We start from the raw sequence: 26934 nt of genomic DNA on the forward strand, positions 1-26934 counted from the left end.
TGGTCTCTTCTAACTTGTACAGAATTGTATGACTTGTATGAATTGAAACTACTTAGTTGGTTAAACCATTATCTTATTAAAATTTGTTAACTTTCTAAGTTGTCAACTATTCATTATTACCGTACCTTTACAATACACAGAACGCCTTCATTAGTTTTTTCATCTGTACTGATTTTGAAATGTGCATTTTCATTGCCCTTTAAGATGGTAAAATTGGCTCTCCAGTTGGCACTGTTAACTACATCCTTATCTTCTACAGGGAGCCGTAGGAGTTCCACATTGTATGTATTTTCCTCTACTGTTACTGTATACTGGAACAGAAAGAACTCATTACAAACTTATTTGTAAAGAACGTTTTTACAAAGAAAGCAAAATGTTTCGTCTACTCCAAAATTACTTGTTCTTAGCATTTTTGCCGAGCTTATTTTAAACCATGAATCTCAAATAGTATTATTTCACGAAGACATCGTTTAAATGAAATAATTTCATTACAGATGAAGACTGTTACTGGCCTTTAACAAGCGGTCAGAAATGTAAATACTACTATGAACAGATAAAACAGACATATATTTACTATTTAATTTATTCAAAATACATTTACTCTGAAATATGATATTTATTAATTCAGATTAAATAACAAATGACAATAAACAAAAATAGATTTTGGGATTATCTACTTACGACATTTTGCAAGAAAACAGGTGCATTGTCATTTGAATCTGCTACTGTTATAAGACAAGTCGATGTAGTCATCAATCCAAAAAATTGACCATCCATGTCTTGTACTTTAAGTATCAATTTGTATTTGTCTACAACCTTAAAATAAAGCAAATATTTAATTAGTTTTGGACATCTTTGTTTATATTTATAAATGAAATTTTAATTGTACACTCTTCTGTTAGTGTGTATCCATGCTTTTATCTTCATATTTGCATATACTCTAAGAATTTGGTAGACAGGGATAAAGCTGAAAAGATAGGCAGAGATTACATTATAAGGAGCCATACTAAGAATTTAGACTTATGTTTTAAATGGCAGGTAATAAGAAAAGATTTTCCTGAAATCATAGGGGGAAAGCACAAATTAAGAAAATTTGAGTTTTAGAAAGAATATCTTTAAAGAAAGTTGAGAAGAATTTGAAGTAAGCTGAGCTAGAAGTCAAAGAAGCCAATTAAAGAGCTCCTAAAACACTTTAACACAGGTGGTCCAAATCCGAGGCAGTAGCAATGAGGACAGAGAACAATGGTGACAAGGAAGTTCAGGTGGGAGTCAGAATGCCACATACAAATGAAGAGAGAAAGAAACGTTGAGAATGATGCTCAGGTGTCCTACTTGGATAGAAAGGCAAACAGTGGTATCACCAAGCAATACAGGAAATTCAGAAGAGAGTTCTCTGAGGAAGTGAACACTAGCAAGTTGACAAGGATGGACAAAAACACTGAGTTATGTTTGGTATATATTGAATTTTACCTGCCTATGGAAAATCTAAGGAGAAAGGTCCAGAAGCCACCTTGGTATCTGGTCCATACTTATGGAAGAGATCATAGCCAGAAATACCAATCTGGGAATCATGTATTAATAGATGGTGGTTGAAATTACGGCAGGAATCAGATATCTAGAAGATGTTAAAGGATGAGAAGAGCTGAGGATATAAGATAATAGTATTTCAACAGCTGAGAATATAAAGGGAGAATAAGAAGACTAAGCAAAAGATACCAAAAACAAAGGATCAAAAAAGCAAGAGGAAAACAAGAAATCCAAGAAATGAGAGAGTTTCAGTAACTGACAATAGACAGGGACTTAAAGTAACTTGGATTTGACGATTAGGGAATCTCTGTTGACTTCTGGGAATGGAGTTTTGCAGATAGTGTGTTGATGATGAAAAGGAACCATTAGTTTATGACAGTCATCTCTGTTGCCTTTCCTTTCTATCTCACTATTCTTTAGCCATTCCTTATATTGTTTAATTTTTCTTCATTTTCTGTTTCCCTCTATCTCACCCACAGGCTTCATTTTACCTATCTCCTTTCCACACTGGAAAACAATGTTCCTACCCTAAAATGTTCCACTCAGAGGCTCCAGGATTTTAATCGCCTATTTTTCCTTCCTCTACATGCACTGTTTCTTTACCTCTCTTGTTCACTTCTTGACTTCCTGTATTATTCTCCACGAAAATCCTATTAGATTTTTTTTATTAGATAAGCAGACCTGGGTTTGACCCCCTCAAAGCTGTATCTTTAGTAAAACCTTAAATTATCTTTTCTATCTTTAAAAAATGAGGAAAAATCCTTGTTATCACTTGATTACCACATCATTTCTACATATTACACAGATAAAAAAACACATTCATATTGTCCCCTTCAAACTTTCCCTTTTATTATTATCTTATGTACTTTATCACATAAAATGTCCTGCCTGCACAAATGCACAAAAAATAAACCCCAAAATAATAAAACCTCTGTACTTCTTTTGATTCCTTTTTATACGTTCTTACTTTCTCTCCCTCTTTTTCTATTGCATCAAATCCCACTGATTTCTTTTTTAATCTCTCCGAATCATACGGTCATTCCATTTATGTTATTCTAGTAGGAAGCACTTAAGTGTTCTAGCAAAGCATTTTATTTATTTTTTATTGTTGTTCAATTATGGTTGCCCCACATTTTTCCCTGTTGCTCTCCCCTGCCCTGCCCAACCCCCCCACCCCTGGCTCCCACATTCACTCTCCACCTCATTGTCCATAGAAAGCAATTTTGTGCATATGAAATTGATTAATCTGCCTCAGTCAATAATACTGACTCACAGTTAAATTAGGCTAACAAAATCAAGTCAGTCAATCCTTCTGACTATCATATTTCTTCTTATAGATTGGCTACAACACCTATCTAGTCAAAGAAATTTTAAAAATCAAATAAAATTATGCACAAAGAATTTGAATATAAAACACTATGTATACACTATACATAGCATATGATAGTAATAGCATACATACTATTACTATCACATATGCTATTACTAACAACTAAATAGTGTCACAGATTTTCAATTATAAATTCATAAACCTTACTTGAACAAATCTGTTCCAGATAAAAAGCACACATATAAAATAACTGAATAGGGATCAAGGTATGATTTATATTCATCAACAAACAAAACAAATTGTCTTTTGTGAGAATTAAATCCTTTACTAAGCTAGCACCAACCAAACACACACACAAGAAAAAAATTATATTTAATCATAATAACTTTCTTAAGAAATATCTTTTGTTCCCACACCTAAATGCCAATGAATCTGTATTTCTATTTCTTATGACTTCTCTTACATTAAAAAAAAAACAGAAGTAATATAAAAACCAGGCAACATGGCCAGTAATTCTTATTTCCTTATGCCTAAGTAAAATAAAATAAATAGCAAGGTACAGTAAGTGGGAAAAAGACAAGGCCGCAACCCCCAGTAAAAAGGTACTCTGGAGAGTGTGAAGGCTACCTCTCTGTCCAAATACTGAGAGACTATGGTGATTGCGCCTGTGGTGGGATGTACGGAAAAGAGCCCAGGTGCTCTTGGTATCTGCTCCAAAATGCTGTACTTCAGGCGCGTATGCATCGTGTCTGGCTCATCTCTGTCCGTGGCACAAACCACTCCCACTGTAGTGCCTACATGTTTTGGAAAAAAAAAAAAAGTGTTAAATTATCCAGAATTGTTACACATATTTAGGAGTATCTATACTTTTTATGTATTTAAAATGTATTTCTTACCAGAGGTATTCCATTTTGACATAATATTGATGAAGATGACTTCAGATTTGTAACACAAAACAGTTGGATGCTGAGAATCAAAGTATACTTTTACTTCACCCACAGTGCAAAATGTTTAATGGTAAATTGCTAAAATCATATCTAATAGGCATTCAAAAATATTTTCAACACATTTCCGCATATTGCAATCACAAACCTAGTTGGATAGATAAACCATGGCTCCTGAGTAAATCAGATGTTTTAATTAAACTTCTGATTAGTAATTAAATCAAGAGTGATTTAAGATATATTTGTATAGGTGGTCAAGTTGAAATGTCACAACCCAGTCTCCTTTCTATAATGTCTTCATTTTTTGGCAGTCTGATTTGTCTCATTCTTTTCTGCCAGCTTAGTATTCACACACCACCGCCCTCAGGCCTGCTTAATCCTCTGGAAGGGATTTCATTATATTTACCATTTGGGGAGAATGTGTCACCTGTATAGAATGTAGGAATATTGCCCTGGTAAAGGATTTCAGGTATCAAAAAATACATACAGGTGGTATATTTATACTATAAGGATAGTGTTCCAATGCAAATGCAATCAGTAGATCCATTGCGCCTATAACGCTGTATGTAAAGCCCGCCTGAGGAACAACACACCTATACATACAACTACACATATATACTCATTGAAGTATAGTATTTGAAGGAAAAAAGCCAAGTAAATCTTTTAACATGAGGACATATTAGTTTTAAATAATTTTCTTACTATAAAACATCCTTAAAGTTTATACATGTGTGTATAGGTGTGTACATAGACATATACAGTGTATTTCTAAATTTTTTATATATTTTATTTTATATATTTATTTACATTTTATATAGTAGAGAATGTCAAATTACATGTTTACAACTAATGACAAGATTTCTGCAGTGGATCAATATGAAGACATGAACTAATAATCTTTTTACCATAAGAAAATAAGTGTTATTCATCTATCTTTTCACAGAAAAAGTTTATGATCTTTGTAAGACATAACATTTTCTTCCTGTAACTGTACTGATAGTCAGGAAGATATAAACACTATTTTAGTTCCCTGGATATAGAGCTGCTTTATTTATCATACAAATCTTCCTAAAATCTTGAAAATTCCTTTCCATGAGTGTTATTTGTCAATATTAACTGAGCACCCTTTGTCCAAACCATCTGTGTTTGGCTGAAGGCAAACTTATGAGCACCTGTTAGTTCAGAGCATCACAGCCTTAATTGGTCTGAACCTACTGGTATGAGATGCTTAAAATACCCTGGGCTAATCTGGGCATCGGACTGTTTATCTTTGACTTCTGTTACTTCCGACAAGAATAAAATCTTCAACAGAGTCTGAAACCAGTCATCTCTCTTTGAAAAAAAAAAGTAACAAAGTCACAGACTTGTGAAGCTAAAAATATTATAGGTCATCTAATGTATTGAGAATAACTAACTCATTTTACAGGTCAGAGAACTCAAAGGGACTTCCATGAATTCCCACAATGAGTTAATAATAGATCCCAAATCAAAACCTAGGTTTCCTGAGCTCCAAACCAATGATCTTTATTTGTGTAATTGTACAATGTGAGTATTAAAGAGGTCTGCATCTAGGACATCAATTATCAAAGTAAAAAATGAAGGGATAAGCAAGCATAATCATTCAATGAAGATCTAAGTAAGTAGCAGAAACCTTAATGGGCTAGTTTGCAAAGGCATCCTTTATGACTGAGTCCACGTCCTTTCAACTTTATTGTGAGTGGCTATTCTCCATATTACAAGCCTCGGAAGACATCATGAATGCCACATTAAAAAGCCAACTAAACTGAAACACTTTGGTTTTCCACATGTGAGAACATGTGTTTAGAATGGAGAATATATAAGTTCCTCTAATGTTATTACAGCATTCATTCTCAATTGGAAGTAGTAGTTTTAAGAGAAGAAATAGAAATGAGCTTTAAAAAAATTGTATCATTAGTGTATGTCATTCAACACCTCCCTAAATAAAACCTAATAAAAAATCTATTTTGATTTTAGTTCTATTGTACATTCTTCCCTGCATGTCCTTTGCTTGGAGGTGAGAATACTGATAAACCCACATAATGATAACATGAAATAGAGTATATAAACCAAATATGGTACAAAGCTTAAATAACTGCCATCTGCCTTTACAAGTATGCTTGTTATCATTATTGACAACACCACAAACTATTATAATACCCTCTAAGTTACACATTGTTTGTATTCGGTAGGATTAAATATATTCTGTAAATACATACTGGTCCAATATCATCTCAGGATGATCAGCCTTGAATATAAAATACTCAGTACCTCAAAAATGTGCACAAACATATTTAACATAATCCATTTTACTCTTAAAAATTGTCTTACATTCAAGTCTAAAAGGAAAACACCGTTCTAAGTCTACCATGGAGAGATTTAACTAAATGAAAGACCTGAACTTCTCTACCACAAAAAGGAGCTTTAATAAAATTGAAAAGCAACAATACACTGAGAAAATACTTGCAATGTGACAAGTTAATACCTTTAATATGTAAAGAACACTTTTAAGTAGATTTTAATAATAGTTTAAAAAAAGATACACACCAAGGAAAATAAGAGCAAAGGAAATGAACATAGATTTTGTTTAAAAAATATACAAATGAGCCAAAGAAAATGTGCACAAAAATAGTTTAAAAATATCTTGTCTTACCAAGTCTACTACTTTCTGGAACTTCAAAATTATAAATTTGTTCTGTGAAAATAGGGTGGTTGTCATTCTCATCTTCCACTCTGATGGGCAATGGAAGAGGCAAGTCTGCTGAATAGCCATCTGCAGTTGTCGCATAGGCAATCAACTGAAACACAGGAAAAAGCAAGTTCAGTAGCCCATTGATATAAGATTCTAGCAAGAGAGAATACTATGCTTTATACTACCTTCCCTACAAATCTTTTAATAATAAACCACTTAATTTCTATTCAGTGCTTTTTTAATCATTGAAGCACCAAATGGAGGAACACTTTAAGTACAGTAAAGAGCATCCAGTATCTGGTACAAATGTCTATACTTCAAATAAAGCTTCAGAATACAGTGAAATCATGGATAACTCTGTAGATTAGACTGAGAAATTAATATACATACTAGGATTAGAGTCCTATTCTCTCCATAATCAGAAAATTGTGTTGGAGAAAACAAACTCACTGCAATGGGGAAAATCCCCATTATATCATCTAAAATAAAGCTGTGATTTCCAAACTGGAAACTATCAAGTACTTTTATTGTTTTACTTCATAGATCACATATTTTAAGAGTTTTTCTAACAAAATCCATGTATCAATTTTTGCATTGCTAAGTAATTAAAGGCCCTGTAATGCTGAAAAGAATATATTTCCATTCAACATATGATTGTAACACTGGGCTGGTAATTTTCCAACCAAAAATTAAGAAATATCATGTGGTGGACATCAGTCACATTAGTTTACTCAGATCTCTTTCTTCTTCTAGAAAGAGAATTCCTTTTTCTTAGGGGAAATCATTGTCCCTGTGCCACAGGGATGACCACATGACCCCACAGCATTTACCATATTACACTAAAAGTCGTCTGCGTCACTCCCCGTGGCTGTAAGTTCATCTATATCAGAATGCTGGCTTATTAACCCTTGTTTGGATTTGGACTCCCACTTTTGTTTCCTAATCTAGTTCTAAGACATGATGAGAGATCATACAAGTGGAAGGAGGGCAAACAAAAGAGCAGACGAAGGAAGACTGTGGCCATGTCCTGGAGAGAGGAGACCGCACCCTGACCAGAGAGAGTGAGGGTATCTTATAAGCAAAAACAACTCCTGGAAACTTACTGGAATTTACATTCAAATACAATTAAAGCTCTTTGCTTCATTTCAGGCAACAGAAGTTAAGATAACAAGTATTCAAAAATATTGCATAATTTATTTTCTTTAACTTTAAGATACTGTCTAAGAAGAGGGTACAGACAAGAAAGAGTAGATGGAATATCAGAAGAAACATGGTTTAATCACTTAAAGTCATAAATATCAATGAAACTCCTACATCAAAAACATCATATTCTTCACGATCCACAGGCCCAGTACAAAACAGATTTCCAGTGTTTTTTTCTATGAAAAACAAATTTAAAGGTTCTTGGTCAACTCCACGTCCACTTATTGAATAGAAGATGGTATAGTTCTGTGCTGCATCAGACTGAACCTAAAAGGAAAAAAATATATACAAAATATGTAAAATATGTAAAAAAATTAAAATTAAATTCTATTACAATGCTAATTTTTAAAAATGTGTGCTCATATTTTTATTTTTAAAAGACAAGTTTAATAAAATAATCACAGGTCACTTCATAAACACACTAGCCAGTAACAAACATTTGGGAAAATATTTTTTTTGAAACTGCTCAAATTTAATTAAAACAGTAATCCCCAAAAATCTAATTAAAGCAATAAGCATAATTTTATAGTTAGTAATTTGGCAAAAATAGAAAAGAGCAGTAATACTCATTGTTGGCAAGAGCAAGGCAAAAAGAGACTCTCATATATGGTGAAGGGAATGCTACTTGGAAAGTTCCTTTGGAGAGGAACAGACAAAAAGTAAAGGAATTAACTATGAAAATGAAAAGGAAAGTCTCTTCTTGATGGAGGAAACAGGAAGAACAAAGGGACCAGGGAAGGGTTGTGCTTGGAGTGTTCAAGGAGCACCAAGAAGGCCACTGTGGGTGAGAGAGCTGGGAGAAAGGAGTAGGAGGTGAAGAGGAATTCTATAATAGCGGTCACATCCGCTAAGTGATTCCACAGAATGCTGGCTTTTCCTTGGAGTCAGATGAAGAGACAATTTAGACAGGAGTAATATTATCTGACTTGTATTTTAAAAGGATAATACTTGACGTTTTGTTAAAACTAGACTTGGGTGGATAGGAAAGGGAAGAAACAGGAAGACCATTTAGAAAGTTATCGCAATACTACAGGGGACAGTGGTAGTTTGTTAGACTAGCATAGTAGCAGCAGAGGTGGTGACAAATGGTTAGATTCTGAATATATTAACAATTTGAAGATACAGTCAACAGGATTTGCCAATGGGTTGGATGTGTGGTGCGAAGACATAAGCTGAGACTGACACTATCTCAGAGGATGCTAGACTCCCTTAATGCCTACTCAGTAGGTGAGTGGATAAAAAAGCTGTGGTATGTTTACACATTAGAATATTACTTGGCCATAAAAAGAAAATCTTTTTTTAAGTATTTTTTATTGATTTTGCTATTACAGTTGTCCCATTTTTTTCTCCCCTTTATCCCCTTCTGCCTAGAATCCCCATCCCTCAACATTCCCTGCCTTAGTTCCTGGCCATGGCTTGTATATATAAGTTCTTTGGCTTCTCCATTTCCTATACTGTTCTTAGCCTCCCCCTGTCTATTTTGTACCTACCAGTTATGACCAAATATGCTTCTTATTCCCTGTACGTTTTCCTCCATTCTCCTCCTTCCCCCTCCTCACCAATAACCCTCCAAGTGATCTCCATTTCTATGATTCTGTTACAGTTCTAGTTGTTTGCTTAGTTTGTTTTTGTTTTTGTTTTTTAGGTTCAGTTGTTGATGGTTGCCAGTTTGTTGTCATTTTACTATTTATAGTTTTGATCTTTTTCTTTTTCTTAGATAGTTCCCTTTAACATTTCGTTTTATAGGGGCTTGGTGATGATAAATTCCTTTAACTTGACCTTATCTGGGAAGCACTTTATCTGCCCTTCCATTCTAAATGGTATCTTTGCTTGAGAGAATAATTGTGGATGAAGGTCCTTGCTTTTCACGACTTTGAATCCTTCTTGCCAGCCCCTTCTTGCCTGCAAGGTTTCTTTTCAGAAATCAGCTGATAGTCTTATGGGAACGCCTTTATAGGTAACTCTCTCTTTTCTCTTCCTGCTTTTAAGATTCTCTCCTTATCTTTAATCCTTGGCAATTTAATTACGATGTGTCTTGGTGTGTTCCTAAAAGAAGAAAATCTTAACCTTCTGCATCATGGATGAACCAGGAGAATATTATGCTAAATGAAATAAGCCAATCATAGAAGGACAATCTCCATTCATTAGATTTCACTTATATGTGGGACCTAATGAACAAAATAAACTAACAAACAAAATAGAAACATACTCATATATACAAAGAACAGACTGACATCTGTCAGAGCAGAGAGGGATTGGGAGCTGGGTGAAACAGATGAAGAGATTAAGCAAAAAAAGAACAAACTCACGTAGACAAGAGTATGGTTATTACCAGAGGGAAAAAAGGGGGTCAGGGGAAATAGAAGAAGGTAAAGATGGAATAAATGGTAATGGCAGGAGACTTGACTTGGGTGGTGAACACACAATACAATGTGCAGATGATGTATTATAGAATTGTACACCTGAAACCCCTATAATTTTATTAAACAATGTCACCCCAATAATTTAATAAAAAATAATTGTTCTCAAAAAAACCTTTGTTAGTATTATAATTTATGGCTCAACACAGGGTAGCCCTAAGTAAAGACATTTCTCTGACTCCCTTGCAATTAAATGTGGCCACACAAAAAGGACAGGTCAATGAAGTGTGAACAAAAGTCATATGTGCAAGATCCAGACTGTGCTCTAGAAGGTGGAAGAGGATGTTCTTTCATTTGGACACAGCGATGAACCATCTTGAATGTGCAGGGATGGCCAAGCTAAAAATTAGAAAAGTCTGGGTCCTTGGTGTTTACTCAAATTATGACTTTCTCTACCAGATCACATATTTACATGAGAGGAAAAAATCTCTGTCATGCTCAAGCCATTAGAACTTGAGATCCTGATCAAATGCAGTTATACCAATATCCTATAATAATACAGGGCTTAAATTAACTGAAAACAATAGATGGATATGTTGATTTGGGGCTCAATATCTATTTTCCTCCTTCTACTGTGATTTCTCATAGTGTGGTTAGAAAGATTAAACCAAAAGCTTTCCATTTTCCAGAGTCTCTTGAAACCAGAGCTCTAGATTTAAATACAGACAATGGGATGTGCTTGCATGAGATTTGGAATCCATAAGTCAGGTAGATGTCTCATTTGTGCTGTTTTTGCTGGCATTATTGTCTTGTCTTGTCTTGTCTTGTCTTGTCTTCTCTCTTTCCTGCATCAGCAAAAGTTCCAGTAGTTTTTTCACATGGTTTGTGGATATTGAAAAAAAAGGGTATGGATTAACCTTCTTCCTGACTGCAGCAGTTAAGAAGTTGTTCTAGAGCTGCACTTGGTGAAACAACTTCTTTATTCTGGTGATTTTTGACCATGGCAGTAGCACTTTGGCTCTAGAACTAGTGGCTTCACCATTATGGAGAAAGTAGCTTGTCCCTTGATGGTGGATTCTATGGCTTGAGGTTCATTCCATTCCTGAAAATTCAACCTAAAGTTTGTTTTTTTTGGTCTCCCCAACAATTCTTTAAACTGTTTAATACAGTGTAGCAAATCCCAATCTGTTCATTACTTAAGAGAGACATATGATCTGTACAATTAAAACCTTACTCAACAGATTCCAATGCCAGTATTAATTGAGATGGTAAAATGGTTTTAAGAGAAAATTCAAACATTTGATTTGCATATGTTAAGTTTGAAATGTCTGAGTATTTCCAAGTGGGAGTATCAATTAGGCAGTTGGGGCTTGACATATGAAGTTCTAAGTCTCCAATATATAAATAGTACTTAAAGCTATGAGACTGGATGAGATCACCAAAAGAATTCATATAAATAAACATAAAAAAAATTTTCAACACTGGGCTGGAGGAGGATGAGGGTGAGTAGGAAGGAGAGCAGGGAAGAACCTGCAAAATATACTAAGTGGAAGACAGGTGGATGGTGTCCTAGAAGCCAATTGAAGAAAATATTTTCAGGAGAAGATAGAGGTCAGCTATGTCAAATGTGCATACATATGTCAAAGAAATGAAGACTGAGAACTGGTGACTGTTTTTGCAATGCTCTTATCAGGATAACTTTAGTAATCAGAAATTATTTCTTAATATGCTTCATTAGTGCTTAAAGTACAATAATCAAAGAGAAGCAAAGGTCCAGCACTGGATAGAGTAAAAAATGTGAGACCCTAGAAGGATAGTTAAAAATGTAAATAAATAGCATACAGGTCACACAATTGATACAAAACAACAGCAAACACAGTAATAGAAATGTAAATGGAAAACCCATAGCCCTACTTCAGTCATTGTTTTCATTCCATTAAGATTTTATAAAAAGTAAACCTTGCCTTGCTTAAGAACTTCTTGTGTTTAGGAAAAAGTTAAACTTCCCAACAGAACACACATGTGCCATTACCATTTGACCCCCAACCTGCCCCTTCCGCCTCACCTCCCCGCCCCACCACTGCCATACCTGGGCTCCCAGACTAGGCCACCCAGAGCTCCTCTGAGGAGCCATGCTCACCTTCACGTCTGCACCTCCCTCTTCTCCCACAACTAATTACCTGCACAACACTTTCCCATCCCTCACCTAGCTCGGATGTCTCCTCCTCTAAATCTTTTCTCGTTTTCTACTCCATTGCATCTCAGAACTTGACGCTTACCCCATGAATTTTCTCACCACCTCAACCCATCTCTGACATAGCATTGGCCACTCAGCATTGTAATTCAGTGACCTACTTCTTTCTATCTCCCTCACTTGGCTAAGAAACTACATGAGAGCGAGGGACATGACTAAATTTATTTCTAGTGTCAGTACCTAGAGCAGGGTCTTTCACAGGATATCGCAGGTGTTCAATAACTAGCTGCTAAATGAACGAATACACTAATAAAGATCATTGGATGGCTACAGAGTCTTTCTCATCTTATTATAAGCTTTGAGTGGTTTTCTAGTTCTCATTACTAGCTTTTTAGTGATTTTCTTATATTACTCCCTTTTATTATGCTTTATGAATATCATCAACCAATTTTGTTTTTTTAAATGTTTAAAGAATTATCAAAATTGAATAAAACATACTTTTAGAATTAAAACCCTCCCGATCAGAAGGAATGCAAAACCTACTTGTTGAAGAAACAAAGGGAAAGGGCCCAAGGAGTTCTCTTGCATTGAACAGGGAATCGGTGCCCACCTCCTCTTCGCCCGCCTGAGAACAGTTTCTTTAGCCTGTCTTTTCCTCAGTACCTGCGTGCCGAGAAAGGAGATTCGATAAACAAAAACATCACAGCCTGCTTTGTTGCAAGATAATGGACAGCCCATAAACCTCATGCCTCCCTGGAGGGTCAGTCTCAAGAATTTCATGCTGAAGCTACAGACCAGGTAAAAGTCTTTTTCATTAGAAGGGTAAGAAAGAGCATACTCAGATTGTAAAGGTTTCATAAACTAGAGAATTTCCCTTCGCTTACCTTTCTAACACTGACCGTACTTTCAGGTTAGGAAAATCATTGTAGTACTTACTCTTAGTTCTCCTTGTTCTTTCCTGAACAGAGATAAAGAACTCATCCTCTCTGGAAAAGGCTAGAAACAGGTCTTACTTGTTTTTTTCTGCTAAAACCTCATACTCTCAGGCAAACCCAAGCAAAAAAATGCACATTCTTCATTGCCTTAACACTCTATCTGCACTGTCCACTATGGTAGCCCTAGCAATATGTGACTATTTAAATTTAAATTAATTAGAATTAAATAAAATATAAAATTCCATCCTTCAGTTATACTAGCCACATGTCAGCTGCTCAGTAGCCATTAATATTGGGCTGCCATATCAGAGAGTGCAGATTTTCAAACATTTTCATCATTGCGAAGAGTTCTATGGGACTTTACAAGTGATTTCCATTTCATTTCATGGTATAGCAAAGAAGACATTTTGTTTCCTAAGAATTAATTAATACATTTTATTAAACACTTATTAAAGTGCTAAGCAGTTATTTAAATTAATGCAGTTAACATCAATTAGTCATGATCCAGTCTAAATCATTCATTTCTGTGACTACTTTCATAATGCATTCTTCATGATGTAGAATCTACAACTGCTGTGAATAATCCCGTGTGATGGTCCATCCATACCATGCTATACATACTCTTATTCCTACGTACTTCAGGATTTCCATCTATTTTAACATCAAAATCACCGTGGGTTCTTGAAGTCAACCTCACATTCACTAGAAACCACTGCTCTTAACATTCATTTAATATACATCCTATTGACTGTGGATGAGTCAGGTATTACTAAGGCTATAAGCAAAAAGGAGGTTAATTCATGCCTTTAAATAGATAACTACAGATAAATTGTTTACACTTAAAAAAAAATCTGAATCTTGTAATAGAGGAGTAACCGAATTGCCATTGGCTCACAAAAGCCATTACTTAGACTTTAGGGGTAGAAGAAGCCTTCAGAGGGGAAGTGTCATTTAGATTTAACAGAGCAAAACCTCAGTTTTAGCCTGAGCTCAGACAGGAGGTAGGGCAAGGAACGTAAACACAAGGTAAGGAAAAAGAAGAGTAAAGGACGGAAAAAATCCTATTTATCCTTTGGTCCTCTTGGCAATATTTTTTAAAAATATTTAAATAGAAATAAAAGCATGCCTGAAAATATCAATGTACTTTAAATACCTTCTTCTGATGTTCCAGGAGCACAGTAATCTCCTTCTGGATCTGTTTCCTCGTGTCAGAAAGCCAGATGGTGAACGACCTTTTCTCATCAGATAACACAACCGCACTGGCTGTGTATACTGACCCGTCCCCTAGAACTCTGAAATCAGGGTCACTTGACTGGATAAGGTCTGCAGACCTGAGGCACTCTTCCAAGTTAACTGCAAGTAAAAATGTCCATGTTGTAAAGTAGAAATACATGCAAAAAAAGTGTTAAAATAACTTAACACAATCATCTTCAAAATCATGAAGTGGAATGAAATAAACCAATTACATTGCATTTACCAAATATCTTAACCAGTCTCTTTACATGCATTTTTGTAAAAAGACAATTTTCTTTCAGATAAAAAATAATTCTTGATTATACATTTGTATTAAATAGGATGCTTTAAAACTTTATATGCTTCCAAAAGGCTTGCAAAAATGATCTTCCAATAAAAGAGCTGTGTGTGTGGCAATCATGACAAAGCTGAGCTACACACCCCCACACACACCTGAGTAAATAAACAGAAAAGTTTCCTCAACAATATAGTCTGAGTCTTTTAAGATACACCTGTCTTCAGCCCAAACAGCGATGCAGTGTATGAGGTACGAAAAGTCAAGTAGGGCAAGTATCTTCCAAATCGATCCACGGGCACTTTTCTGTTCTGCTCTCACCTAACCCTCTACCCCCACCCCACTTTCGCCCCCAGGGCTCAGTTCTCTTTGTGTTCCTGGTTTTTTAAAACTCCCCACCAAAAGTCCACATGGGGTCTTCTCTCCCTGGGAATTCTGCCCTCTAATAAAAGCTAAGCAAATACAAATATCAGTTTAAGTGTCTTTATACTTATATCAAAATATCAAATCCATTCCATTGTTCAACTATCTTAAGAGAAACCAAACTGATAAATGAATGCTTAAGTAATAATCTCTCAAAGAATTCGTGTCATCCATACACAGTGCTTTTACTTTAATCCTAGTCTGTCACAGGTGGAAATGTTTAGTGGCAGAGAAGAAAACATCTTTAGGAGTAATGACCTATTTCTCTCATCTTCCTATTTTTAGCAGAATGATAACCTCCGGTCTATTTCCCTAGAGGAATATCCTTAACCTCTGTTTACAACCTTTCTTTTCTTTCTCCTCACAGACAACAGTGAATTTGTTTAATAAAATTAAATGAGACACTATACCCAGAAATGGTACATACACTGTTGAAAAATTATTTAGTATCTCTAGGACAAGCTATATCTCTTTTTTATAAAAGAAGATGCTTTCCTCCAATATTTCCTGCACTAAAGGTAAAGTCTGGCTGGGCATAACCTCCTGCTGTTGAGAAAGTTTGAGGTTCCCTAACTTCTCAGTGTACAAATGACTAAATTCCGTTTTGAAAGGAGTGGCTCACCTTTCTGTTTCTCAGTGCAGCCACTGCATTGTTAAAACCCTGCTCTGACTCTCTCAGCTCCTTACCTATATTTCTCCAGTGCTACAGCCCTAGAGCAATGGAGTGTTAGGCTCTACATGTAATTCTTTACATAATTTTTAAACCCTCAAAACACGAATAACTACAAAAACATGGCTTAGAACATTAGCACTAAAATCAACCACAGAATTAAATGAAGTTATAAAGGACAGAAACATATATTCAAATTACTTTGAATTGTCTCTAATTATAAATAACCAGGCTAATTCCAAAATGCAAAGATTGAATAATCTTCTCTTTCCAATGTAGGTAAACCAAACTTTGTTTTAAAAGCACTGTTTTGAAATTTCTCACCTCTGCCAACCATTTTGTCTGCCTCTAGCTTAGAAGGTGTATTAAATATCACCTTTTTGCAGGCTTCACAAGCAAAACTGAAGACCTAGAATTAAAAAAAAAAATTCACATGAATACAATACAGAATAAAGAACAAAGTTTTAGTTATAGGAGATAAAAAAGTTCTAGAGATTTGTACAGCATAGTGATTATAGTTAACAATGATGTATTGTATACTTAAAATTAAAATGATCACAAATAAAGAGGATGGGAGGAAACTTCTGGAGGTAACGGATATGCTTATGGCACAGACTGCAGTGAGGCTTCACAGATATCTAGTATATGTATCGTCAAACTCATCGTTTCATTTTACGTGGATGGATGATGCTTTCTGGACAAACCTCATATACTTATCTCCAAACACATTAAATATGTACAGCTTTGTGTATGTAAATATTACCTCAGTAAAGTGTTTGTTTTTTTTTAAGTAAGATAAAGAATAAAATCACACGTTCATCTCAACAGATGAAAAACAACTGACAAGATTCAACATCCATTTATGATTAAAAATGCTCAACAGATGATGAACAGAAGGGAAGTTGCTCATCATGAGAAAGGGCATGTACAAAAATCCAGCCACCATCACACTTACGGGGGGAACTGCTTTCCTCTGACCTGAGGGACAAGACAGTGTTGCCTGCTCTCACCACTTCTACTCAACACTGTATGAAGCTTCTAGCCAGGGAAGATACAGGTACAACATTAAAGGCAGATTGAGGAAAGAAGTAAAATTGTCTCTATTTGAAGATGGTAAGACCTTGTACATAGAAAATCCTAAGAAATCCACCAAAAGAAAATCAAAAATAACACATAACTTCAGCAAGGTTGCAGGATCTAAGAGCAAAATACCAAAGTCAATTGCATTCCTGTAACCATGAAAAATCTGGAAACACAAGCAAACATGCCACTTTAAATAGATATCCCATCTTCGTGCATCAAAAGACATATTCCAAAAATACATCTACAGATTCAATGCAATCTCCATCAAATTCCCAAATCATTTTTTTTTTTTTTTTTTTTGCCACAACTGACCATTAACCCTTACGGAAATGCAAGGGACACAAAGACCCAAATAAATCTGAAAAAGAAGAACAAAGTTGGAGGACATTTTTCCAATTTCAAAACTTACTGCAAAGAAATAACAACTGAGACAGTTTGGTATTAACATGAGGATAAAAATACAGATAGATAGAATAGAACAGAAATCCCAGGAATAAGCACTTATATTTATGGTTAGCTGATTTGGGGCAACAGCTTCAAGAAAGTTCAAGGGAAAAAAAAGTCTTCAACAAATGGTGCTGAGACAATTTTATACCCACATGCCCAAATACCAAAAAAAAAAAAAAAAAAAAAAAAAATTTGGACCCCTACTTCACACCATACATAGATATTAACTCACAATGTATCACAGACCTAAATGTAAGAAGTAAAACTAAAAACTAAAGAATAAATCCTAATGATTTTGGGTTAGGCAATGATTTCTTAGATATAACACCAAAAATATAAACAATAAAAAAATTGATAAATAAGATATAATTGAAAATAAAAAGTTTTGCTCTTCAAAAAATACCATAAAGTGAAAATTAAACCTAGAGAAAGTGAGAAAACATCTTCAAATTACATAATAAATAAAATTCTATCAAAATATATAAAGAAAGAATATAATACAATAATAAAAAGACAACAACAAAAATGAGCAAAGAAATTAAATAGACTTTATCCTAAGAAGAAATCCAAATGGCCAATAAGCAGATGAAAAGATGCCCAATATAATTAGGTATTAGGAAAATGCAGACCTAAACCACAATGATACACCTACTAGGATGGCGATGGCTAACATAAACAAGACAGGAAATAACAAATTTTAACAAAAATGTGGAAAAGCTGGAAACTTTATGCATTGCTGGTGGACATGTAAAATAGTGTAGCAACTTTAAAACAACTAGGCAGTTTCTTAAAAAATCAAATGTAAACTTAACATATGACCCAGTAATTTGAGACCTACCCAAAATAAATGAAAACCTTTGTCCACATAAAAACTGTACATGAATATTTACAGCAGCAATTTTTATAATAGTCAAAAAGTGGAAACTTTCAACTCACATGTCCATCAACTAATGAACAGATCAATAAAATGTGATATAGCCATAAAATGGAACATTATTCTGCTGTAAAAGAAACAATGTACTGCCCTGGCTGGTGCGGCTAAGTTGGCTGTAGAGTCATCCCCTAACCAAATGGTTTGGGGTTCAATTCTAGGGCACATGCCTAGGTTATGGGTTCAATCCCTGGTGTATATGGGAGGGAACCAGTTGATGCTTTTCTCTCGCATCAATGTTTCTTTATCTCCTGTCTTTTTTCTCTCTCTCTAAAAGCAAGAAAAAAAATGTCCTCGGGTGAGGATTTAAAAAAAAAAAAAAATGTACTGATAGCTGCTTCAACATGGATAACCTGAAAAACATTATTCTCAGTGAAAGAAACTAGGTACAAAGTAGCACCGGTATGATATTATTTATATAAAATGTCCAAAAAAGACAAATATATAGAAAAAAGTATATTAGTTGTCTAGGGCTGAGCGTAAGAATGGGAAATGGCTGTAAAACGGTATGAAGGTTTTGTGGGGTTTTTTTAAGGTGATGGAAATGTTTTAAAATCAGATTTTGGTGATGACTGTACATTCTGTAAATTTGCTAAAACTTACTCAATTATACACTCCACACCCAAAGAAGTCACAGCGAAGTTACAGCAAGATCAAGACCACATTAACTGTGTTTTTTGATTGGGAAGGTGTTTTCCATCAAAAGTACGACCCTCCAGGCCAAACAATTAATAAGGAGTACTACCTCAGTGTTCTTCATTGGTTGAGAGATGCAATACCACCAAAAAAGGGGCAACTAGAGGGCACACTCTTGTATCACTTCTCATGCAGAGGTTTTTTGTGAAACATCAAATCACCCAGGTGACTCAGCTCCCCTACAGCCCAGATTTGGCACCCTGTGACTTCTGGCTTTTTCCAAAACTAAAATCACGTTTGAAAGGGAAGAGATTTCAACCCATTGATGAGATTCAGGAAAATACAACAGGACAGCTGATGGCAACTGAGAGAACTCTGTGAGGTCCCAAGGTGCCTACTCTGAAGGGAACTAAGGCGTCATTGTCTTACATACAGTGTTTCTTGCATCTTGTATCTTCTTCAATAAATGTCTCCATTCTTCATATTACATGGCTGGATAATTTCTAGACAGATATCCGTGTGCATCTTTTTGTATCTTGCTTTTTTTTCACTCAGCAATACGTATAAGATTTTTCCAAGAATATATCACAGAATGATCTTTCCCCTATGATGGTAATTTACATTATTTTCTTGTTTTCTATTTTTTCTATTACCAATGATACTGCAATAAACAGTCTCGCAGGCACAATATATGGTAGACCTACAGTAGAAACATATGAGCATCTCCAACCTCCGTAACTTTTGCAAGTTGTTCTCCAAAGTGCTAATATGAATTTATATTTATGCCTCCAGTTTATTAGATCTCTCTATTTCACAAATCCTCTACTACACTTAATTCCACCAGACATTAAAATTTTTGTCAATCTTCTGGTTGTCATTTTTTTAGATTTTCTTAATCTCTATTGAGACTGAGCATTGTTTCTTGTGTTTGTCATATATCTTCTGTACATTGCTTATTCCTCTTTTAATGATTTCCATATTGTTAATCTTTTTAAAATTACTGTATTTTTATTTGTAGGCTTATGTGGGTTGCTTTTTAATACTTTTTTGTGGTATCTTTTGATAAACAGTGCTTCCATTTGAAAGTGGTCAATTTTATTAATCATTTCTTCTGGTTTATACTTTTGTATATTAATAACTCCTCCATTCCATTATAAATATATTATCTGATATTTGTAATTGTGAAGGTATTTCCAAATTTTAAATCTCTTACCCATCTGGAATGTATGTTATATGTGATTCACTCTAACTATTTGATCTTATCTAAAAATTATAAAGTTACTTCCAACTTTTAAATCTTTTACCCATCTGGAATATATTTTATGTGAAAATACATCCATCTGGAATGTATTTTATGTGTGATTCACTGTAACTATCTGATCATATCTTTTTACCATCATTGAATACAGTTTCCTTTCTTAACTAATGATAATGCTGCATAAATTATATGCAAGGCTCCACAAATACAGAATTTATTTCTGGGCTCTCTGCACTATTTCTCTGCTATATATATATATCTATCTCAGTACTATATAGTTTTAATTAATATATCTTTATTATAAAACATGGTATATGTTATAGTAAGCCCAATCCCTGTCATCTGGGGTTGTTTTTTTTTTTTAGCCTTCTACTGTTCCACACTTTTTTTGTTCAGCTGACCAAAATCCTTTTAGATTTTTTTATGCAGAAAACTTGCTTACTTTTATTAGCTATAGTAGTTTGTGAAGATAGTAGTAGTATTGCCCATGTAGCTAATCTTATAGCAGGCAAAATGACAATTAGAGTTTTATCTTACTATGTGCTTGTGACCCCAGTAGGCTGCTGAATAAAAACAGTCATAGTGACCACTGTTGACTTTTTTCTATGTTTGAAGAGAATGTTTTTAGCATTTCATCATTAATCTTGAGTCTTTATTCTTCTATTTCATTTATACATTCATTTATTTTTAAGTATCCTTCATTATATTAAGAAAGTTCATTCCCTTGTATTCCTAGTTTGCTCAGAATTTTTATAACAATAACTATAGTTACCTAATTATTTTGAAATGAACATGTTTTCTCTCTGTATGTACTATGTTGCATATATTACTATGTTAAAGTACAATAATAGATCATCTGAAGTGAAACTATTTTTCCACTCTTGTGGTAAACCTTAATAGGACATGATATTTTTTAAAACATTTTATTACTGGTTTCATTTATTGCTATTTATTTTAATATTTTAAATACATGTTCATAAGTGAGATCAAGCTACTATTTTTCTATTTCATTAAACCTTCAAAAAATGAGTTAACTTTTTTCTGTTGTTTGAAACAATTTTTATAAGCCATAAATTATTTGTGCTATATAATTATGGAAGAACTCACCTATTACAGGTTTGGGCTTGATGGACGTGCACGAAGTTGTGTGGCGGCTTCTAATTCAATGTCTTTAATAGTTTTAAGTCTATATTGATTTTGCATTCCTCCCTGAGTCAATGTTAATTTTTTGTGTTTTGTTGGAAATTGTCTATCTGTGTTTTCAAATTAATTGGAATAATTTATTAATATTAGTATTTATTTTTAAAACTTTTCTCTTCTTGATAATTATGCCTCCTTTTTATTCTTAATATTTTTTGATGTGTGCCTTCTCTATTTTTTACTTGCTCAATCATAGCAAGGTTTGTCCATACTTTCAAAGAAGGGCTTTTGGTTTTGTTTATCTTGTTTGTTTTGTTTTTCAAATGTTCTTTCTAAAACATAAATACAAAAGACTATCTGTAGCATAAATAGGCATTTAAAAAAATAATGAAATGGTCCTGGCTGGTGTGGCACAGTGGATTGAGTGCTGGCCTGCAAACCAAAAGGTCACTGGTTCAATTCCAGTCAGGGCGCATGCCTGGGTTGCGGGCAGTCCCTGGTTTAGGCGCATGCCAGAAGCAGCCGATCAATATTTCTCTCATACATCAATGTTTCTCTCTTTCCCCTTTCCTTCCCCTCTCTCAAAAATAAATAAATAAAATCTTTTTAAAAAAGAAAAAATATAAAAATTTATTAACATAAGTTTAGAGGGATGATACTTCTACATAGATTTCAGCTGGCATGGTTTTTGAAACTAAAAGTGATTTGATACTATGTTTCTGGGGATTGAATATATTATTGAAAGTAAAGTAAAAAATGTAAAAGCATTATTAGATTAGCAATGATGAACTAGTGTGCTTTACAGATATTTTTAAATAATGTTTATATAGAAGAATGCCCAATAAAACTGCAACATACAAAAAGGCTTTTTTAAAGATTGGTGAGTTATGGATTGACTATTTGAGTTACAAAATCTCTCTTTTAATGGATAACTCTTTGGAGAAACTTTAAGTACCTGATTTATAAAACCTAGAACTGTAAGCAACTTTTAATCAAAATATAACATGTTAAATTTGTTTAAATGCTAATATAAGGTACTATCTATTGTAGCCTGGAAAAATTGTTTTGTTTCATTTTATAGTATACCCAAATTTTATTAATTTTATGATAGAAAGTTTATCATACAAATCATTAAATCCTGATAGAAAAGTCTAAAGCCAAAAGGAGGGTGAAAACGAAAGAGATTACTTAAGATTGTTTTACTTTTTTTACTGTTGTTCAATTTTATAGTGGATATACAAGGTAGGCTTTCTAAAATGACATCCTTTTAATAAAGGAAAAAGAAGCTTAAAAACAAAAAAATAAAAAATGTATTTAAAACAAAAACATTGTTTAGACTGAGCATTACATTTATGAAATTTTAAATTCATAAATTTTCCTATGGACACTGCCTTCTGCAAAATGAAAATATTATCTTCCAAATTCTTATCACCTCAAGGTAAATTGCAAGATTTACCTCTCTGTATTCTCAGTGCTGAGACAATTCTACTAATTTCCTTCTAACAAGCTCTTAGTAAGACCGGATTCTACTTAAATGAAAAGTATCATCAACCACAAGTCACCTCAAGTGCCATATATGGAATACCAACTGCAAAGGAAATTACCGCAAGGCCAAAAAATGTGCACGGACTTCTGTGTATCAAGTAATTCAGAAGGTGCTCCAGGATCTAGTTGTATCTCACTGGGAACAACAACAATCTCCTTTTAAAAAGGTTACTGATCATGCACTGATCTCTATATACTACAACTTTGACTTCCTTAAGATCATGGGTTTAATGTAAACTAGTTCTCATTCACTTCCTTTATTTGCCATATGCTTTTTTTTCCCACTAATGCACAAAATAATAATTATTGTACTCATTTTTATCGTAAAAGGATGAATATACCAGTCTTACCAAGAACAAAAAAAAAAAAAGTCTTTCTGGTAAAGACCTCACATGACACATTATTCTCTTTAATTAATGCTATAAAATCTGAAAAGGTAGAATGGCAATTTGTCAACATAGGCTTCAGGTAGACTTCATATAATCCAAGGGAAAAGCATGTTATGCTATAAATGAAAACTCTACTTAATTCCTTTTGAAGATCTCTTTAAGCAAAATGAGAGATTAACCATGTCCAAGTGTAACTGAACGCAAGTCTGGCTGCCCGCCGCTTCGAAAACCAATACTCAGAGGCAGGTGCTGATGTATAAAGGGAAGTGGTTTATTCAGGCACCTACCACCTGGAAACTGGGGAACTCACGTCTGAAAGCCCATCTCCACCTCTCAGTGGAAGCAGATGCTTTTACAAGGAGGGAGAAGTGAAACAGAACAGAGATCAAGGAAGGGGGTTGAAAATTCCTCTCCGTCTGGGGAGTACAGGCCATTCTGATACGGCAAGCGATGGTGCGGTGTCCGTCATTCCAGTTTAGTCACCCTGGATTCATGGCATCCTGGACTCATGTTATCCTGGTTTCCTGTCATCCTGACTCCAAGGTGGAAGGTCAGAAAATCTCCGAGAGCTGGGATGCTTGAAGGTTGGAGTCTGCATCTTTTGAAACTAGCTCTTAGGATTCTTATATAAATATGCTATTCATCTACAAGCTACCTATCAGTCAGCGTCAGCACTTCCAGAACCAATGTTAAAACAATGGTGGGGTGGGTTACAATTTCCCATCGTTACAGTTTTCCACTGTTACACAAGTAAATGTTACTTATAATATATAATAGATAATAATATAATTCCCAAAGTCGATTTGATAAGATGGACATAATTAAACACATATTTAAAAGAATCTCAGTATTGATAACTGGCAGGACACCTAAGCACCTGAGCGAATGCAAATCTTTTTTCACCATCCCTAACGATTTTTGTTATGTTGGGAATTACCCCCTTTTCCTTGTTTTTCTTTTCTTTGTTTGAGAAGGGCAAAGGGGGTCATCAGAAATTACAACAGTTTAAAGTGGTAAAAGGGCGCAGATGCAGGAGAAAAGTACAAAAGGAAAGATTCCTCAACCCCTGACAGCTCAGTGGGAAGGCTAACATGGTAAAGGCCTCAGTACTGTGTTACAGACTTGCTTTGAAGAGATCTCACTTTAAACATGGGATTGGTTTTGAAAGCTCCATGAAGGTACCAATAAAATGAAAACTGGTTTTAAAATGTTATGCCATTAGTATTAGGCTGAAAATCTGGTACTCGAGTGAATCAAAAAGAAATGCAGATATAGTGTAGTCAGTTGGGGTCTTAATTTACCCATCTGGACAGAAATTGAAGGTGTTTGTAAATGGGGGATTTTAAATTAAAGAAATTATTCTATGTGCACTCTCCAGTATTACCGTTTAAAAATCTCCAGGCATACTGTTTAAACTTTAGGAAATTATTTTTTAAAATATTCCTAAACGAGTGTCACAGACTAGAGATGATACCATCTCTAGATTGGCGGGCACTTTCCTGCCTTGCCACTCCCCGATGCCACAGTCAGGGACAGCGCCTTGAACGCTGAGCCCTACCCTCCGGCATATAGAAATTGTGGGAACACAGAACCTCCGCAGCTTCTTCTGCCCATTTCCCAATTCCTTTCTCAGAGAAAACACTAAATTTATGCTTTTAAACATAAAAACTGTGAACACCACCGATTATATCACAAAAGAAAACACTTTGAGAGCAGTTTCCATTTGTAAAGAGTTATTTTATCGGCAAGGACATTTTGTTGGAACAATGACCTGGCAACTCCACGCGCTCGTTTAACAATCTTTGTCCATAAATACCGTAGGTAATAACTATCAATCCAATATTCATAACTCGTTGATTCAAAGAGAGGACAAAACTTCGATCCAGTCTCCCCGCTTGGCTCCTCGTAGCCAAAATCAACCCAACTCCCAAGCCAGGCGTGGTCTCTTGCTGCCGCACCCCATGCCCAGCCTTGGACGCGGAGATGCCTCGGGTCTCCCGCTCCTTTCCACAGTACGTCCCCGATTTGCATCCCTGGTCTCCACTGAAGCTCCGAGCGTAATCATGCCGTCGGAGTTCCCGATTTTTTCCTTGATTATCTCCCAAATTCTAGGAGAATTGTCCCTAACTTCCTCTCCAGAGGGATCTCATCCTGGGTTGCAAGTTTCCCGGGCACAGGAGGCCCCAGGCTGGGCTCTGGGCTGGGGCAGTTCTCGCCGGAGCCAAAGTTACGACCCGACCCAGCGCCAGCCCCACCACCCTACCCACCCTTACCCTGTCTTTTCTGGTCCATCCCAACCTCCCCCTCATACCAATGACCTCAACCTCAGCCCAAACCAAGCCAGGCACACTCCGCGCCCCACATCGGGTGGCTCTAGGAGGTAGACAGTATGAGCTGAATAGTCTGTGGGGAGACAACATCTGAAAGACTGAAAGCAGACGTAACTCCTCGCCAGGACTCAGAAGCGCTAATGCTCCCATTCCAGAAGACCCTAAGGTAGGGAACAGCCTCTAGAACCCCATCTCACGTCTGTATTTTGCTCACTCAGGGATCCTGAAATACCTAATCAAATACTCTTCCACTCTTTCCACCCAAACGCGCCCCAACCACCATCACCAGCCCTGGAGCCAGGAAAGTAGTGAGAACCTCAGCCCCCGCCCAGCTGTGCGCCCAGAGCGCAGCGAAGGGGGAGCGAGACCCGTATGATTAAATCAATCGAACGCCGTGTCCGAAACAAAAAGTTAAGTCCCCAGTATTTCCTTCAAAGCACGTTTTCTATGCTCACCCCTCTGGGCCCGAACTTGGGCCTGCCCTTACCTTCTAAGATTAAGATAAAACAGCGGTCACCTCCCGGTGTGCTCCGCTCCCTACCACTCCCGCGGCGGGGACCAGGGCAGACCCTCTTCCCCCTCCCGGTTCCCGGCGGCTGCCTGCGCCGCGCCGTGCTCGGGCGCCCACTCACCACGAGGGTCAGCAGCAGCCTGCAGAGGGCTCCGCGCAGGGAGCTCCGGGGCCCCGCGCCTGCCATCCCAGCGCCGGTCAGAATACGGAGAGACGAAAGCCACGGAAGGTGCAGCAGTGCAGGAGGTATCTTGGTCACCTTAGCCTCCGTCAGCCTTAATTTCCTGGGAGCCTGTTCGTTTCTGAGAAGAGATTGGAACTAGGAGACGCAGAGACGCCCCTCCTTGTTATTTCTCAAGTTTTATCACTGCAGGAGCCGCTGGGGAGGTGCCTGAGCCTGCTCCGCCGCTTCCCCGCGGACGCGCCAAGCGCTCGCTTCGCGGGAAAGCGGTCCCACGAGCGGGCCCCTGCTGGCTCTCCCACGCCCCTCCTCTGCCCCGCGGCGCACCCGCCCCGCCTTCACTGGCGCGTCCTGGCCGCCCAGATCGTCTCCCGAGCCCTGCCTGCCAGCGCTGCACGTCTCATTCCCACTGCAGAACTCAAATCCGCCTGCAGGGATCCCTGTCCCGACAGAGGCGCTCCTGGATGCCAAGAATACTGATCCTCCTCCAACTCCTGAAGTTCTTGGAAACGTCATCTGGTTAACACAAAATATATGTATTCTTTCTAAATTTGACTAGCATGATAACGGAAGGAAAATTTTCCTAAGATCATGAAGAAGCTGGCATTTGGTATACTAGGAACTAAAACCAAGTAAAAGAAATTCTGCTGACCATTTTT

The 26934-nt window shown here is 36.1% G+C and overlaps 1 protein-coding gene across 1 annotated transcript in view; it reads right to left on the reverse strand.

The window, feature by feature from the left end:
- The window catches only part of LOC129078871 (desmocollin-3-like), a 44043-nt gene extending 17762 nt beyond the window's left edge, over nucleotides 1-26281 (reverse strand). Inside the window, exons 1-9 of the mRNA XM_054583844.1 lie at nucleotides 26216-26281; nucleotides 16149-16233; nucleotides 14357-14556; nucleotides 12812-12931; nucleotides 7826-7981; nucleotides 6473-6617; nucleotides 3485-3651; nucleotides 682-816; nucleotides 126-311 (exon numbers count right to left, since the gene is read on the reverse strand). Of these exons, the coding sequence (XP_054439819.1) occupies nucleotides 126-311; nucleotides 682-816; nucleotides 3485-3651; nucleotides 6473-6617; nucleotides 7826-7981; nucleotides 12812-12931; nucleotides 14357-14556; nucleotides 16149-16233; nucleotides 26216-26281 (1260 nt within the window). The remainder of the gene's footprint in view (nucleotides 1-125; nucleotides 312-681; nucleotides 817-3484; nucleotides 3652-6472; nucleotides 6618-7825; nucleotides 7982-12811; nucleotides 12932-14356; nucleotides 14557-16148; nucleotides 16234-26215) is intronic.
- Between the last annotated feature and the right edge of the window lie 653 nt (nucleotides 26282-26934).

This window comes from Pteronotus mesoamericanus, unplaced genomic scaffold (assembly GCF_021234165.1).
Source record: "Pteronotus mesoamericanus isolate MK-2021 breed Mesoamerican mustached bat unplaced genomic scaffold, CSHL_Meso_final contig_74, whole genome shotgun sequence".
In the NCBI taxonomy this organism is placed as follows: domain Eukaryota; kingdom Metazoa; phylum Chordata; class Mammalia; order Chiroptera; family Mormoopidae; genus Pteronotus; species Pteronotus mesoamericanus.